This window comes from Neovison vison, chromosome 6 (assembly GCF_020171115.1).
Source record: "Neovison vison isolate M4711 chromosome 6, ASM_NN_V1, whole genome shotgun sequence".
In the NCBI taxonomy this organism is placed as follows: domain Eukaryota; kingdom Metazoa; phylum Chordata; class Mammalia; order Carnivora; family Mustelidae; genus Neogale; species Neogale vison.
In genome coordinates, this window is record NC_058096.1 from 96254125 (window position 1) to 96273283 (window position 19159).

The following is a 19159-nucleotide window of genomic DNA, read 5'->3' on the forward strand; positions in this document are numbered from 1 at the left end:
TACAGGTGATTTGTCTGCCTCTGGATATTGTCAAAATTTAATTCATCCCAAAAGCAAGTGAATCTGTCTCTTCAGTGGTCACTTGTGAAGGCACATTTTATTGCCTCAGGATTTTTGGACTGAACTCTTTCAAATATCTGAATTCTTCTCTAGTAATACTTCTTTATGAACTTTTTTTTTTTTTTTAAATTTCAAGATGTTATTTACTTATTAGAGAGCGAGCACATGAGCAGGGGCTGGGGAGGGGTGGAGGGAGAGGGAGAAGAAGACTCCCTGCTCAACAGGGAGCCAGACCCTGGACTCTAGCCCAGGACTCTGAGATCATGACCTAACCTGAAGGCAGATGCTTACCTGACACCCCTAAGAACCTAATTTTTAAACAAAGAGTACTATTACCATGATTTCATGAGTTGCTTATTATTTTGTGCATTTTTATTACTCCTTGGATTTTCTTATTGTTTGGGGGAACATAAGCATAATTTCCTTAGGCATAGATCAAACCTGAATTTGATAAATATATTGCAGTTTGTGTTATGGAAGAACAATGAACAAAATATTCAGCATATTTTTAAATTTTTGCTTCTCATTATTTTAGAATTAATATTTCATTTCTTAAAATATTTTTAATGAACAAATACCACAGAATAATTTAAAATAATTAAAAATGGGGCTGTCAGACAATTTTCATTATAAGTAGGCCATTTGCGGTTTCAAAGAGCCACTTGGTTTTCTGACTGGAAACTTCTCTTTTCATGAAGCATAATTTATGCATCAGAGTTATTAATTTTTCAAATTAGTGGCAGTACTTATTCTTTCAAAATGTACTGGTAAAAAGCTAATGTATTAGCTCTGTATCTCTTACAGATTTTTTCCCCCTATAGTAGAATTCTTCTCTTTGTTAGTGCTTTCTGTTCACCTCATTTTTTAAGTGTTTCTTTTAGCAAGTTAGAAATTATGATGAAATTAAAATAATTTCTTCTCACTGTAATATGCTCCTGTTTACAAGCCCAGAGTTCTTCCTATTTAGTGAGGGCCGTGTTCTTGTTTTACTATATTGCCTGAGTCTGTGTGGCTGGTTGGCCATTAGAAGTTTTACAATAATGAACGTAATGAAGGGTGCAAGTTTCAAGAAAACAAATACTTTGCTTCTGTGGACCTTTTGGTGTCTACCACAGGATTGAATTGGAGGTTCCGTGAAGGAGGAACATCTGAAATATACCTTACTTTTTTCTTACTAGCCAGTGGCAGAGTGGGAGAGAAGGAAGACGATAATATAATGTGTGTTTCTGTCAGATGGTAAGAATAATCTGTATGTACACAAAAATTATACAAACTTCAATTACCAAATGCCCTTTTCTTGCTCTGCATTTTAGATGATAAAGAAGATGCTAGCACACGCATAGCATTTCCGACGTCATAGTTTAAGCATCATTTCACATCTACCTTCTATCAACTACCATGCCTTCATAAATGAGGTTAATGGGATTAGCTTGTCAAAACCCAGAAGGGGTTACATTTATTAAAGAATGCATAAAAAGTCCCATCTTGAGCTTTAGGAGGGAGTAACACTCAGAATCTTCATTTTAAGGAGTTAATACTGTTTTCTTAATGAACTGTTAACATAGTGATTAATTCTGAAACTATTATGTTAATTGGTTCATTAATAAACATGACAATTTTTCTTTTCTTAACATAAAGATGACTGGCTGTTAATTCAGATGGGACCTAACTCGTACACTCATGTACAGGCTAACATTGATAAACTTGACATTTTGTATCAAACAGTTTTTTTTTTTTAAAACAAAGCTTATTATAATTTTTTTATTAGAATGTTTTAGACATGATTAAGTCATTTTATTTTGGCCTATAATCAGCCTCCTGAGGTGTAATGAGAAATCCATTTCAATATACAAGTTTAATTTTCAGTGCTTTTTGGTAGTGGTGGTGGTGGTTTAAAATTATTATTATTTTTTTAAAGCAGGCTTCCTACCAGTGTGTGCCTGATTGTCTTAAATACTTGATTAGGCCAGCCGGTCTCTTTGGCATCTAGGTGTAATCTGGGGCCCTGACCCCAGGGGCCTTTCTCCAAGCTATCCCAGCACAACCAATTCTTTCAAATCCTAAAAGCATCCCTCATTCTGCCTTTCCCTGCTCCTCTGCTCCTCAGCTTTCCCTCTTGATTATGGTATCTGTTGTGTAATTTCTTACCTGGCATCTCAACAAAAGCCTTTGTTTTGAGAGCAGGTCCCATGGAGTTGGCCAAAGAGGCAGTAAACATTGTAACTGTACTGCTTTAGCTACCTTCCTTGAGGTTATTAGAAAGCCTCTGAAAAACGTGTGGAGTGGTGATGGGCTCCTTCTGCTTATAGCAGGTCCCCTGTCCTAGTGTCTCCCTTCACAGCTCCCATTACGTCATCGGGATGTCTTGGGAGCAAAGGTGTCCATCTTGATTGAGTATTGTTTGAGTTTTTTATTGGTTGGAATCCCCTCGTTTTATCTGCATCCTTGGTCCCAAATTAAATGAACCTTTGGTACTCCCCTGGCCTCTGAAGTTAATGTTCTCTTTGTTTCCAAAAGCCCTGTACAAACAGTACCGTCATGCTAAAGCAGGAATAGGTCAAAAGCCGTCAAGCCCATCTGGAAAGCTTGTCCTGTGAAGTACATTTATGTTACTCAGAAATCTCCTTTCTGGAAAACCAGTGAACCATTAGTTACATTCAAAGTCATTGCTCAGATCAGCTAAATCACACACGAAATTCACTTGTCTCAGATGAAGTCTTCAGAAGTCTTCTTCCAGGTCTTCTTGGAAAATTTTATGAGACCGATGAGATTTATTATCAAGCCATTGATCTCTCCAAAAAGTTTTGTGTAATCAGAATCAAGTGGTTGATGAAAGCTTATTTTCATAAGTTTTCATTGTTAAACATTATTATTTCTAAGACGCATCTAAAAATTGGTTTGAATTAGAGAACCAGAATTCAACATGCACTGATTTTTTTCTTCCATGAGGAGAGAAAAATTCCAGTAAGGGAAGAATTAAATACTATATATGTCCACGAGATGTTTGTTGATAATATATACGACACTGTTTCTTTCTGCTGTTTTCTTTAGGTGATTGAAGACAATACTGGAGTCCGCCGGGTGGTGGTCACACCGCAATCTCCTGAGTGTTACCCCCCAAGCTACCCCTCAGCCATGTCTCCAACCCACCACCTGCCCCCCTACCTGACTCACCACCCCCATTTTATTCATAACTCACACACGGCTTACTACCCACCTGTTACTGGACCTGGAGATATGCCGCCTCAGTTTTTTCCTCAGCACCATATTCCCCCTACAATATACGGCGAGCAAGGTGAGTAGATTATTGCTGGCATAGGGAGCTGTTGAAACTGGTTACAACTTGGAAGTAGCTTAGGAGAACCATGGAGCCTTTGTTTCTCCTGCAATGAGCCTGCTAGGGGATCTACTGGCTATAGAAAGCTCACAAGAAATTCCTAGCTTCCTTTGTCTTGAAGCGCATCTTGCAAAGATTCCTTTGTGGGTTTCAGCTCTTTGTTTTCCAAGATTCTGCCCCCTGTTCCAGCCACTGCAAAAAGAGAAGGGATAGCTACTTCTTACCGTTGTAAGAAGTGAGTGATGTCGCATATGTTCCTGTGTCCCATTTTCATATTTTTCTGTGACAGTGGCCTGAGATGGAACTGTGGGACATTGTTGCCTAGGCATCCATATGGCCTAGCAGCAGAAGGAAAATTAAGTGTTTTGTGCCCAGTTGCACAAATGGTAACTATGTGGCTTCCTACTAACACACTGTGTAAGGCACTCTTCATCAAGCAATTAGCCAGTCACCAAGGCTTTTAGTCATTAAGCTCAGACCAAATCAGAAAACTCAGATAGAGGACTCAGTTTCCCAGATGCCCTTTGTTGGCAATCTTAGTAGAACTCAGAATCTCCTCGATAGGGTCCTCCTGAAGCCTGTTTTTACTTTAACCAATTTCACTGTTAAGTAGCCAAGTACTCACCTCAACATAAAGAGTCTCAGACATTGTATCTTTCTAGTGTTGGTTGAGTCTAAACCCTTTTTCTATCAAAATGGATACTAAGAAACTAGATAAGTGAGGGTAAAAAAATCAGACTTTTTTTTTTTTTTTTTAAAGATTTTATTTATTTGACAGAGAGAGAGAGAGAGCACAGGCAGGGGGAGCAGCAGAGGGAGAGGGAAGAGATAAGCAGGCTCCCCACTGAGCAGGGAGCTCAAAGCCGCACTCCATCCCAGGACCCCGAGATCATGACCTGAGCTGAAGGCAGATGCTTAACCAACTAAGCCACCCAGGTGTCCCCCCAAAATCATACTTTAATAGCTAAGATGTCTAAAGCTTTGCAAAGTGATTTTCTTCTATGAATTGAAGCATTTTATCACTTCAAACATTTCTTTCTATTGGTTCAAATATGAGAATTCCTGCTATATAGCAGGAATAGCAACTTAACATAAACTTCACTTATCAATTATGTATGTATATATATATTTTCCCCCTGTATGCTTAACTCACATCGTAATTTTTTTTCTCTTAACAAAATAAAAATTTGAGATGGTTATTTTAAGTCAAACATCCTCTTCCAACTTAGGGATAGAATTTGAGTTTGTTGTTTTGGTTTTTTGTTTGTTTTAGTAGTTAGAAATTTAGTACTTAGAAATATAAAATTCAGAAGAATCAAGCACTATCATAGCAGGGCATGGAGAAATGATGGCATTGATAACTTTGTACTGATAAAATCTTCCTGCCTAATGGCATAACCCCCCCAAACAGAGTGAGGAAATGCCATGAAAGCATTTGGAAAAATCTGAAAAAAATAATTAACTGTCATTTTTAAGAAAGTATTCAGTGTCTTGACACAAGGCACATTAAATATTTGAGTATTGTCAGAGTTTTTTGATTTGGGCTGAGCTTAATGACTAAAAGCCTTGGCAACTGGCTAATTGCTAGATGAAGAGTGCCTTACACAGTGTGTTATAGGAAGCCACATAGTTACCTTTTGTAAATGATATCCTCTTCAATTTTAGACAGCAGTATGATTTAAATGGTCATTAGAATTAAGAAGAAAGGTGTTTTTCTTTCAGAGGATATTTTGGTTTATTTTCATTGTATTAACATGGTGTAATAATGTAAAAATGAAAATGCCTCATTAATTCCAAATTAAAGAAAGCAAAAAACAAAATCCTTTTGTTTTATAGTTAAAAAGCCCTATATATATCCCTTACCTTACTTCCCAACCTTAAGTTGTTCTAAAAACAACTTAAAACATTTAATTTCCCATACCGGAGGAGTAAAGTTTCAACATGTTTTAAAACATTATTGTATTAGTGTCCATGGTGAATATCTTAAATTTCAAGTATAACGCATTGTGATATTTAAAACAATTAATATCCTTTTGTATATTTGGGTATGATTCAATTGGACATAGGCTCTTAGAACAAGAGAGGGAGCATGAGCCCGCGGTGGGGGGGTGGGGCAAAGAGAAGGACTCTCAAGCAGACTCCCCTCTGAGTCAGGAGCTGATGTGGGGCTCGATCTCTTGACCCTGAGATCATGACTCGAGAGCCGAAACCAAGAGTCTGATGCTTAACCAGCTGAGCCACCCAGGCACCCTGGGCATAGGCTCTGAATCAGATTGCATTTGTGTTTTCACATTCTTTAGTGCAGTTTGGTTACCTTGTGAAGATTTGCTTTTTAAAGATCTTCTCTAAGCTATATGAAGAGAAAGAAAAGGGGAGGTTTTTTTTTTTTGTTTTGTTTTGTTTTTTTTTTCAGTTGAAAGGTTAGTTATGTTAAATAAGGGGAATGTGCATTCCTGGTATGTTTAAAACAGGCCCCATTTAGGTCTCTTGTCCAGAGACAGGATAGGAATGCTACGTTTTCACTCTCAGAAGTATTCAGCTTGGAATGCTAATTTATTTGGTCATTCTATGCGTATGGGGCCCTTTATTCTTTTTAACACAAGGACCCAATCTCTGTGTTATATACTGTCATTTTTATTAATACCTAAATACAATTTTTAATTGATTTTAACATCTTTTGATTTAAAATAAATGTTTTCCCCTAAGATCAGAAATTGTTTTGTAAGCTCCCATTCTTTTTTTGGAGCCACTTAAAAATCTACACAGTAGGGACACCTGAGTGGCTCAGTTGCTTAAGTGTCCGTCTGCCTTTGGCTCAGTTCAGGATCCGAGGATCCTGGGATCCAGTCCTGCATCGGGCTTCCTGCTCAGCTGGAGGTCTACTTCCTACTTCTCCCTTTCTTCCTCCACCTACTTGTGCTCCCTCTCTCTCTCTCTCTCTCTCTCATAAATAAAATCTTAAAAAAAAAAAATTCTACATAATGAAGCCAGGTAACATTCTACTAGTCAGTTTATCTTGCCTCTAGATTACTCTAAAATAGACATTTGAGACCACAGCTTACTACATGAGGCACCAGGTTGGAGAGATGGCTTATGTTTACTCCTGCTGTTTGTCTTTGAACATTTCCCCTGATTCTGTGAGCTTTGATTATTTTTAGTTAAATTTTTCATCTCATCATGTTAGTAAGTTTTATTCAGAAGTTAGCTCTTTCACATGCTATATAAACAACTCCTTAGATTCTGGTTGTTATACACTTTTCACTTGATCTTAGCCAAAAGCCCGAGAAGCGATATGTTACACGCTTTTCAGAAGAAATGCTATTTTGTCTATAATGATGAGTATAGTTTTAAGTGTCTTGATTCTAAGGACACGTTTATGGGGCTCTTCTGTTTTTTTTTTTTTTTTTCTGATTTGTTTTGGATATATTGCAGTTAAAAAAACATTTGACAGTGATTTTTGACAACAAAAGCAAATTTATATATAAATTCAACTAGAATATGAACTCTTCAGGAAAAGTAACCTTGTCTTCAGTATTTTCCATAATTTTTGGAACATTCATGAAAATGCACTACAGTTGTTTTATTTGTTCTTTCACACAATACAGTTTTTAATGATCATTCTTCAGTTGGTTCAAAATGAATGGGAACATTTTAAACATGTATTCTATATATATGTAAAATTTTAAAAAAAATTAGTAGTTTAGTATTATGCCTCCATCAGAAAGGATGAATACCCAACTTTTGTAGCAACATGGACAGGACTGGAAGAGATTATGCTGAGTGAAATAAGTCAAGCAGAGTCAATTATCATATGGTTTCACTTATTTGTGGAGCATAACAGATAGCATGGAGGACAAGGGGCGTTAGAGAGGAGTAGGGAATTTGGGTAAATTGGAAGGGGAGGTGAACCATGAGACACTATGGACTCTGAAAAACAGTCTGAGGGGTTTGAAGTGGCGGGGGTGGGGGGGGTGGGAGATTGGGATACCAGGTGGTGGGTATTATAGAGGGCACGGCTAGCATGGAGCACTGGGTGTGGTGAAAAAATAATGTATAATGTTTTTCTGAAAATAAATAAATTGGAAAAAAAAATTAGTAGTTTTTTAAACTCCTTCTTCAGGAGCCAGGTCTTTTGACCATTTAAAATTTCTTACTGAAAATGTAGGCTGGGGCGCCTGGATGGCTCAGTTGGTTAAGTTCCTGCCTTCTGCTCAGGTGGTCATTCCAGGGTCCTGGGATGTCTCCTGCCTGGGACTCCCTGCTCAGCAGAGTCTGCTTCTCCCTCTGCCTGCCACTGCCTCTGCTTGTGTTTGCACACTCTTTCTCTGACAAGTAAATAAAACGAAACTAACTAACTAACTAACTGAATACATACATAAAATGTAGACTGAGCTTGTGTTTGTCATAATCCTCTGTTTCAGAAATCATACCGCTCTATGGAATGTCAAGCTACATTACCCGGGAAGACCAGTACAGTAAGCCTCCGCACAAAAAACTGAAAGACCGCCAGATTGACCGCCAGAACCGCCTCAACAGCCCCCCGTCTTCTATCTACAAAAGCAACTGCACACCCGTGTACAACGGCTATGGGAAGGGCCACAGCGCTGGAGGCGGCGGAGGCAGTGGAGGCAGCGGGGGCGGGCCAGGAATTAAGAAAACGGAGCGGCGGGCCAGGAGCAGTCCAAAGTCGACTGATTCGGATTTGCAAGGTAATGGGCAGAGATATTTGCTGTAAGGAGAGATCCCTGGAGCCCGATATCCTAAAAGAAACATCTTGTACCTAACGGTGTTATTTCATGGCCACTGGTCTTTCTCATAGGGATGGCTGGTTAGATCTTCCGATCGTTTTCCAAGGAAGAGCTGAATATCGTATCCTCTATTTTTATTAATAGTTTATGGCAGAAATATCCTTGGGTCAGAAGTGCCATGTGATGTTTTACATAAGCTCAGTAACAAGTATGTGAGCAGTGGCTTTTCACATTAGCCCACTTCCTGTTGTTTTCACTCCAAATAGGCAGGGAGGAGATCCAGAGTCTTTCTAAGAAGTAAAGGGCTAGTTCAACAGTGAGAAAATTACACCTCATCAAACCAGATGTAATTACTTGGTTCTGTAGTGAAATGTATCATTGTGGAATAGGAATATATTTCTGCTTACTTTTAGGCATCATTTCTTGCTTAACGCCACCTTTGCATTCTGAATGAAGTAGTCATTGCTCAAGACAGAGGTGGAAGAAATATGGTCACCATATATAAGACATCAGCTCCAAAGGGCATGTGTTTTTTTTTTTTTGTAGATGAGTCTCATGGCTATAGATTGGTTAATTTGGGGAAGCAGGTATATGTACTTTAAGGTTTTTTTTCTTTTTTAAAGATTTTATTTACTTATTTGACAGAGATTGCAAATAGGCAGAGAGGCAGGTGAAAGGGGGGTGTGGGGGGTGGGTGGAAGCAGGCTCCATGCTGAGCAGAGAGCCTGAAGTGGGGCTCAATCCCAGGACCCTGGGATCATGACCCGAGCCAAAGGCAGAGGCTTTAACCCACTGAGCCACCCAGGCGCCCCTTAAATCAAGTTTTTAGCCAAGATTTAGAAACTGCCTATTTTAATGCCATCAGAGTTAAAAACAAGCTTTTGATACAGGCGTGTGGAGAAGGCTGACTTAATTGAAGGAGAATAAGGTAACATTTTGAAAAGCGAGGTGAATTTACAAATATAAATATATAAAGACATGAGCATCTAGAAAAGACAGGATAAGAAGTGTTTATAGCAGTCATTGAATATACTCCTTTGTCTTATCAGACCTCATCCAGATGGGAACAGGAACTGTGTATGTGAGATGTGTTTGTGAATGACAGAGAAAGAAGTTGTTTTATGTTTGATTGCGTAGAGAAGACTGGACTCTTGGGGCTGAGGAAACTGAGGTAGAACCAGCCATTGGCTTCAGCCTTTCCCCCCACTTTATTTATCAGTGAATTGTAGCATTAAAAAGAGGAATAGTAAGATACAGTCAAAAGTGATTAGAAATTTCTCTGAGTAAAATGTATTATAGATTCCTTTAATTTTGTTCCTTATCCTTTTCTATATTTTTCTATATTTGAAAATATATATTGAAAATAAATATAAATATTTTTATATTTTCTATATATTTTCTGTATTTTTCTATATTTGCTATTTTTAATGTTATTTTTAGTCAACTGGTAATACAGACTCTCAGTTTGAAATTAGATTACTAGCAATGTTAGACTTTTTAACAATGGGTATGAAAAGGAATTCACACCAAAAAATTAGAAATTAGTTTTTCTAAGGAAAATTTTAGTTTGTAAAAAAGAGAAAAGGAATGTAGAAGCAGTCTTTGGAGAGTTTAATGAGGTTTGTACTACCTTGATTATTTATTCTCTAGTACTGTCTGTCTTGCACCAACAAAGATTTCAGACAGATGACATAGATACATATAATAGAGTCAGAATAAATCTAAGGAGCAGAGAGATAAAGGAAGGAAATTAGGAAGAATCAGGGTCAAAGTTAGCAAATAAAACTAAGGTAATTATGGATTAAGTATGGTAAAAACAAGTATCTTCCTTATCTGTACAGTTATTCTATATTACATGTCTAAATGTGTAAGCTGCTTTATTTTTTAATATACTCACAGCTTTAAGAGACGATAGGGATTTGCACTGAAATCTGTACTGAAATGTTTGCTAACATCTATATATTTACAAGCATTTTGGCCTCTTCTCGAATGAATGAGAGTATAATTATTTTGAGCACCTTAAGCTCTTCACTGTTGTGTAGAAAACATGATGATGATGATGGTGATGGCGATGATAGTAACAGTGAGATCACTCTCCCTGTGCACTTACAGGAGTATGTGTTGTGCCATGAAAAAATTTGAATATCTCCGCTTTAGTCTGAGCTCGGTCTGTTGCTCCTTTTCTCATTGCATTATTTACCTCCTCAAAACCACTCAAAGTGCAGTTCTCCACGTGCTTGAGCCACGAAGTAAAGAATCAGAGTATTATGGTTTCTGCCTCATGTCAATAAGGATCTGAGGGGTTTACAGGTTGGATTTAAAAACTAAGTATTCATTTTCCCAAATGAAAACTTAGGTCCTGACAAAAAATCTACACACAAGTGTTTATAGCAACTGTATTCGTAATTGCCAAAACTTGGAAGCAATCTAGATGTCCTCCAGTAAGTAAACAAGCTGTGCTATATGCATACAATGGAATATTACCCAGTGTTGTTAAAGTATAAAAAGGGGAAAACCACCTTAAATGCATATTACTGAATGGAACATGCCAATCTGAAACGACCACGTTCCAGTGAGGTAGACGACCTGTGTTCTGAAAACTAAGACATTGTTGAAAGGATTTGAAGAGGACACAGACAAATGGAAAGATATTTGATGCTCATGGATTAGAAGAATTAATATTGTTAAAATGTCCATACTGTCCAAAGCAATCTACGGATTCAGTGCAATCCCTGTCAAAATACCAATAACATTTTTCACAGAAACCAGAATGAATGATCCAAACATTTGTGTGGAACCACAAAAGACCTTGAATAGTCAGAAGAGTCTTGAGAAAGGACAACAAAGTTGAAAATATCACCATCCCAGATTTGAAGATCTACTACAGTGCTGGAGCAATCAAAACAATCTGGTACTGGCAGGAAAACAGATACATAGATTAGTGCAAGAGAATAGTGCAAAGGTAAACCCATGGTTATATGGTCAATTAATCCATGACAAAAAAGGTGAGAATATACATGAGGAAAAGACAGTCTGTTTTATAAATGGTACTGGGCAAACTGGATAGGATGAAGCTGGACCACTTTCTTAGACCCTACACAAAAATAAATTCACAATGGATTAAAGACTTAAATGTGAGACCCAGAATCATAATACTCTTAATTAAAAGAGGACATAGGCAATAATCTGTTGGACAGATTTGGGCCTTAGCATATTTATGGACATGTTTCCTCAGGCAAGAGAAAAAAAGAAACAAAAATGAACGATTGGGACTACACAAAAATAAAGAGCTTTTGCTTTTTATTTACCCGGAGAAAACCACTAGTTCAAATGAAATGAAATGAAAAGGCAGTTTACTAAATAGGAGAAGACATTTGCAAGTGATACATCCAGTAAAGGGATGATCTTCAAAATATATAAAGAACTTCTACAACTCAACATCAAGAAAAGATCTAATGGGCAGAGGACCTGAATGGACATTTTTCCAGAAAAGACATACAGATGGCCAAAAGGTATATGAACAGATGCTCATCATTATTAATCATCAGGAAAATACAAATCAAAAACATGAGGTGTCACATCATCCTGGTCAGAATGGCTAGTATCAAAAAGACAAGAAATAGCAAGTGTTGGTGAGGATGTGGAGAAAAGGGAGCCTCATGCACTGTGAGTGGGAATATAAACTGGTGTAGCCACTGTGGAAAACAATACGAAGTTTCCTCAGAAAATTAAAACTATAACTACCATATGATCCAGTGATTTCACTTGGGTTATTTACCCAAAGGAAAACACTAATTCCAAAAGATATGAACCCCTGTGTTTATTGCAGTATTATTGACATTAACCAAGATATGGAAGCAACCCAGATATCCACTGATCGACGTGTGAGTAGAGAAATCTAAAGAAGAGTGATATATGTATATAAAATGGAATATTATTCAGCCATAAAAAAGAATGAGATCTTGCCACTTGCAACAACATGGATGGACCTAGAGAGGGTATTGTGCTAAGTGAAATAAGTCAGACAGAGAAAGGCAAATCACCATTTGAATTTACTTATATGTGAAATCTAAAAAACAAAAAATAGACTCTTAAATACAGAGAACTAACTAGTGATTGCCAGAGGGAAGGGGAGGGGATGGACGAAATAGGTAAAGAGGATTAGGATTATACTTCCAGCTGTAAATATTTTCATAGAAGAGAACCACAAATGAATAAGATATTGTTTAAAAATATAATAAAATATAAAAGAATAAACAGATGAATGTACAAACAAGAAAAGAATCGAATAAAATACAGTAGATTGAATGAAATAACCTACAAAAATCCCAGAATAGATCCATGAACCTCGCTTTCAGATCTGCTAAATCAGAATCTGTTCACTTGATCTGGCTTCATGTTTTCTTGTCTGTTTTTTTTTATCAGTCGTCCGCTGGGAATGATGTCAGCCAAAATAAAGAACTACTATCGTAGAATTAAGGATGGCTACAATACGTGTGGTTCACTAAGTTGTACACAGGAAATAAGAACTTTAATTCTCCATTCTTACTTCCTAGAACTATTTCGGAAACATAGTAGGTACACAGCAAATATTTGTGGAATGAATTGTGTATTCTTAATTGGTTTGTTTTCTAGAACAGGTCTTCCATTTGAACATATGTAGGTATTTAGGGTTTACTCTTCCTAGGAAGAGTTCTTTACCCCTAGGGAGACTGCTCTGCAGCCAACCCCTCCTTTCATTTACTGTTACCTTCAGGAAAATAGCTTAGGGAAGATAGAGTCCCATCGTACCCTCTGAGGAATGTTTGCTCATGTTTCTTTGTGCTACCTGCAGTTTAATGGTGTGTTGTGGGCACAGAATGGTTGGGACTTTGTTAGCAGGCTTCCTTGGCTTAGAATTGATCTGGCTTTGTCACTTGCTATTTGCTTTTAGTATTCTCTGAACCTCTATCATCTGTAAAATGGGTGTTTTAATTCTCTTTATTAAATATTAAAAGTAGCCTAGTTCGGTTCTTAACACCTCAGGATAACGTTCCTCCTTTTTACTTGAATATTTTTGCCCTCTCCCTCGTGTCGTCCTAGGATCACTTTTCATCCAGGACAACCCCCTCTCTAAACCGGTGTCTCTGTATCCTCCTATGCACTGACCCTCCTTCCTCCCTTCCGACACTCCTCCTTCCTGCAGCTCCTTCCCCTTAAGCCAGAAGTGCCTGCCTTCTGCTCAGACCGCCTTACGCTTTGACAGCTACACCCTGTGTTCCTGGACATGTGTATACTTTGCTAAATGATCCTGACACTCAGTCTAGACACTGTCTGTCACCACACAAAGTGACCCAAATTTTTTTCTTTTGATAAGAACTTTTGAGATTCACTTTCGTAGCAACTTTCAGATTTACAGTACAACATTCTTGCCTATGGTCCCTGTGTGGCACACTACCTCCCTGTGACTTACTGTTTATAACTGGAGGTCTGCGCATCTACACTTCTTCCCCTATGTCCCCCATCAACTAACCCCCTTCCTCTCTGGCAACTACCAGTGTTTCCCCTATATCTGTTCGGTTTTATTGGTTCATTTGTTTGTTTAGATTCCACATGTAAGTAACATCATACTGTATTTATTTGTGTTCCTCTGTCTTCTTTCAGTTAGCATAGTACCTTCTAGGGACGTCCATGTTGTTGCAGATGGCCAGATTTCCTTCTTTTTTATGGCTGAGTAATATTCATGTGTGTGTGTATACGTGTGCATGTACACACCATCTATTTTCAGTTCATCTGTCGGAGAACACTTGGGTTGCTTCCTTATCACGACTACTATAAATAATGGTTCAGCGAACTCAGGGCTGCATATATCTTTTCAAATTAGTGTTTTTGTTCCCTTTGGATGAGTACTCCGTAGTGGAATCGCTGAATCCTGTGGTATGGAAAAATGTGTTCTCCTCTGCAGAATACTGCCCAGGGGATGGGTCTCGAGACTGTTCTGTGGCCAAGGCCCAGTTAAAATTGTCCTGTTGTCTTTCATCACGGAGACTGAAGAACTTACTGGTGTGTGTCCCTGAGTGAGAGGGAAGTTTCATTCTTTCCCTTTTAGCCTCAATTAGAACCAAAGCATATGACATTAAGGAAGTTACCCAGCAGTTCCAGGTTTGAGACTGAAATCCCGCAATTTTTGTCTAAGTGGTAGTCCCATTATTCTATATCCTCAGAAAGGAGAAAAAGGGTATCTACTAGGCTGTTTCCGAAAGGATTACGTGAATCCAGAGTGAAAGAGAAAAACTTCAGTGAGGAGCCGCTGTCTGATAATATGAAAAAGACCTAGCAGGCCCTTTAATTATTTTGGGTGTGTGTGTGTGTGTGTCTGTGTCTGGGATGGGACAAAGACAGGAAGAGAGAGGACGTCAGACATGCTAACTCGCAATCTCCACTGTGTGTGTGAAGGTGTGGCGTGTGTGCAGTTGATACTGCAGACCTTTCCCTCATCTGTAGGTTTATCCCAGCAATGAAGATGTCTTTCTCACTCATTACTTGTACGTTTTAAAACCTTAGGGGAACTGTTATGATACAGTAGTATATGTTTGGGTATTGTGTGATACACAAGTCATGTCACTAGGCTTCAGGTTTCCTTTAGTAAGATGAACAGGTGAATTGGGGTCAGTGATTTTCAAAATCTTACCCATGAGTAGATCCTCCTCCTTTTTCAAACAGATCCCAAAATCTTTTGTCGATCCCAATTAAATACAGATCCTTATTTCCATGCCGTGCGCACACACACACACACACACACACACACACATTTTGAAAGCAGACAGAGCTGGTTCTGCTGTGGATAGAGCGGAAAACCGGGTCCTTGTTAGTGTCCACAAGGCTTTCCCAGAGCTGAGGCTCCTCTAGACCCCGGCTCCTTGGTCTCAGACCCGCAGCTTCACTGCCACGGAGGGGCTTGTGAGATCCGTGTAAACTCATGATCTTTCCCAGCCTTCAACAACCTGTGGAGCTGGGGCCCAGCTGTATCAGTTTCCCTCCGCTCTCTGGGTGGGGAGTAGGCACAGTAACACTTGAGAGCCTCTGGCCCTTTGACTGCTGAGCAATTTTTAATTCCTTTTTTAATGGACATTAAGGAGGGCGCGGGATGTAATGAGCGCTGGGTGTTTTATAAGACTGATGAATCACTGACCTCTCCCTCTGCAACTAATAACACACTATATGTCAACTAATTGAATTTAAATTGAAAAAATATAATAAAATAAGATGGACTCTGGGAGGCATTCAGTTTAAACAGTTGATTTTAAAGTGAGGCATATTCCTTTCGTAGTGTACCGATATAATGATAAGCATGTTCTATTGGTGGAAGAGTTCCAGTAGTGTCACTAATATATATGTAGTAGCTGATGAGGAGGCTTCTAGAACTTTCTGTGCCACGTGGGAAAGAATTGGAACAAAATGGTAAGAATTCCAAATATGGAAGAAAACGAGGATACAGCATACTTTTGGCATTTGAACTTTGACCTTTGGAATTGCTGGCAATTCCAAGATTCAGTTATACTTTAGATGAAATTCCACCGCATGGAGTCATAGTTTCTGACTGTAACGCTGGAAGCTGGTGACAAAAGCATTATTCTTGTGCTTTTCTCCTTTGGAGATCACAAATTGCCTTCTGACCCTAGCAGTTTCCCTTATTATCAGGTTTTTGTGTTCTAATTCCTTCTCAGATGGTCCTCCCTGATATTTTTTTCTCTTTTCTATTTTGCTATCACTGCTCAGAAACGGAATCTGACCCCAGTGTCTGTTTACCCAAACTTAGCTTGAGAGCGCATTCATTCTTGCAGATAAGAATTATAGGAGTAAGTCAGGGATGGTGTTTTCTTCTCGAGGTCTGAGATTGTGAACGCTGGGGAGGCCTTGGAGTTTCTCCTCCTGCTGGATGGCATGAGTTCCCGGAGGGGTGGCTGCGTCCACCTGTGCACGGCCAGCGACAATGATCCCCTTTGTTTGGAAGGAGGAACTCAATGTTAATAAGGTCTGGAATGTTGGGAGTCAAGGCAGATTTTCTTCTGGAATCTCTTCTGGTCTTGGCTCCCTCTAAGAGATAACATTAGTGCTTTTCTGTTTAATGTAAGCTATTTGGTGGGGCTTGCACACTTGGCAGGTGGCTGACGGCTTTGTTCACTTGCAAGCTCTTCTGTCTCCTGAGCGCATATTCTCCAAGGCTGCTCAGACCAGGTGTGTAGGAAGAGAGTCTGGTTGTGGCAGGGCTCTGGGGTTTCTCCTTGCTCCTGTACTGTGTGCTTCCCACGCTGCAACTTGAAAACCTGCAGCCTCTAGATGGAGTCCCATCAGTGTGCCCTCTCTCAGGTCTGTCGTCGCAGATAAATCCTATGTGTTTTCACTTGTCTGCAGCTGTGGAAGATTCCTCAGCATGGCAAAAATATCAAGAAAACATGAAAAAAATTAGAAGTGAGCTCAGGTCAGTGGAATTCACCCGTCTTTCTGCCAAGTACAGTCTGAAAGTGAAAATAGTCCAAGCAAGCCTACATAGCTTCATTTTTTTTTTTTAAAGGACGATAGATATGTGGACCCCTGGCTCAAAGTGCAAGAGACATTCCTTCTAGCAGGAAACTGGGCAGTTAACACCCTCTTTTCCATTTCAAATGTGGGCTGCCAGATCTGTTCTCTGGTTTTAGAGGCCTCTGAGTGATGCTGATGGAGGTCTGGAGCCGACTTCCTGCAACAGCTGCCTACGTGTGGGATGGCAGAGGAGACAAGCCTGGGGATAGAAGGCTGTTTTCAGAAGGAATGTGCTGTTTGTTGACATGTGCTTTCCGACCTGGGCATTATTTTCTGAAGGCCTGAGTTGGAGAAATCTGAGGATGGACAACTCTCTTTTCTGTTAAGATTCCAGTGTGCTTTTTTTCCCCCTCTTACACAGGCATTGACTGACTTTTCTGGTGCAGAGGCCCAAGTATGGCTCCACAAGGAGGAAACTAGGGTGGCCCAAGTTGTTGCTAATGAATAGAATGTGTAGGTGTGTCTTTATCAAGTCTCATCGCTTATCTCTCCGCCTTTTGCCCTCTTCCTCCCCCCACAGCCCTCATTGTTCCTGCAGTCTGGAATGTTTTAAAGATGTTAAGGACCTGATTCTTTGCAGGGACAGGATGAGGTATTTTTGTCCTGGAGTCTTAACCCAGTAAATCATACTTGAAGTTTCACATTTTTCCCCTATGTGTAAAAAGATAACATGTGAAAGCATTCTTTGAGTTTTCTTTTGAAACGGATGTTCACCCGAAGACTGAGGGCAGAATTTTGATTAGTCTCTACCATATGTAGTACTTAACTCCATGCACCCATGTTATTTTCTCTGCCTTTTTACTTTTTTGGGAACTGGTCCTAGCGGCATTTAGATGACATCAGAACCCATGTTGGTAAAATATATGGCATTCCAAAAAACCCTTTAAACAGCAGCTATAAGTGATGACATGGTTTGTTTCTAGTATATATGTAACCTTCAATTTTATTGAATTGAAACTTTTATATGCTGTTCTCTCATTTAGCTGAGTTGAATTCTGAATTTCCTGGGGTCAGAGGTCATCATCAGATATGTACCCGACTTAGAAGCAGAATGACTTACTAGCTGGGACCCTGCCATTCTTGGTTTTGTCCCGACTGGGCCACTTGAGAGCTGTGTGCCTTTGGGCAAGATAGTTCATCCCTGAAAGCTTCTGTTTCTTCACAGGCTTTTAAAATGGGGGTAACTAATAGCACTCATTTCAGAAGCTGTTGGGAGCTCTCCATCTGATTTCAGACGCTGAATGCTTTAAAAATGTTACAGAGCATGGGTGAAGAATGACCACGACATTTTTCTGCTTATCAGAACTGCCTCCTGTGGGCCATGTTAGCAGAACCCCAGCAGCCTGGGAGCGTGCCCCTCAGAGTGCCCAGGGGCAAGGCATCCTGCAGTCGGGGTCAGTGCTGAGGCCTTGACCGCCAAGGACTTGAGATCCAAGAGGTTTCTGTGGAGAGTCTGGGCTCCCCCCCCGCCCCCCGCCACCACCAAAATTCTCTTCGCTATTGCTACCCATAGCCAACCTGAAAAATCCTGAGCAAGAGTGAAATTCAGCCCTTCCTCCTCATCTTTCCTCTGCCTCCTCTGGCCAGGATTCCCTTATGAGATTGAGGAGGAGAGCGTGGTTCCCTGTCCGAACCTCCTCAGCCTCTTGACTGCTTTAGATTACTTTGCTGGTGTTGCTGGGGGAAAAGTCAAAGAGCTTAGCTGGAGTTGATTTGGGTGAACAACAGCTTGTCTGTATTTATTTTGCCAACGCTGAGACTGTTTGCTGTAGGACAGTTGACGCAAGTGGGTAAGCCAACAAGGAAACCCACTACATTTCATCATCTTTCACAATTTTTCCTTATGCCCCAGAAGCCGTACAGCCATCACTTCCACATCCCGTTGCTCATATCCTGTTGGTCATACATTGTGTCTCTTGATACAGCACAGAAGGCACTGAGGTATGAATTTAGAGAAGATGGTCATGGGGCAGGGGAGCAGAGGACAGCATCACAGGGGCTGGCCGCCGCGTGGTGTGTGGAACCACAAACTGATCTTACATCCAAAATAGTCTCACTGTTTGTGATGGAGTTGGGCAGCTTTCCAGCTGTTACATCAACATAGATCATGTCACTGGATCTTCTGTGGAAGGGTCCTCTGGGATCCCTCTTTATCACTGCTGTATGAAGAGGCAGGGTTTTGTGGGCTCAATGCCTTATGATGTGACAGTTGTAGTCAGAAAAGGTCATCTTTTCTGCCATGACCAGCCTAGTTTAATTTAATTTGCCACATTATCAGACATACCACACACCACAGACACACCACAGTGTCACAGACTGTATTGCCCTCTTCCAATTTGGGGTGCTTTAAAAAAGAGCTTGAAATTCTATTAAGAAATGGGTGGAGAACACAAGTGTGAAATAGGACCCGTCCAGGGGAAACAATACCAGCTTAGTGCTTATGATTTGGGAT

At 39.8% G+C, this 19159-nt stretch overlaps 1 protein-coding gene across 3 annotated transcripts in view; it reads left to right on the forward strand.

Annotated features, from left to right (window-relative positions):
- Positions 1–19159, forward strand: part of FNDC3B (fibronectin type III domain containing 3B) — a 343565-nt gene that overhangs the window by 196781 nt on the left and 127625 nt on the right. For all 3 annotated transcript variants that reach the window (XM_044251801.1, XM_044251802.1, XM_044251803.1), the window contains exons 5-6: positions 3112–3355; positions 7819–8106. In XM_044251801.1, coding sequence (XP_044107736.1) covers positions 3112–3355; positions 7819–8106 — 532 coding nt within the window. The remainder of the gene's footprint in view (positions 1–3111; positions 3356–7818; positions 8107–19159) is intronic.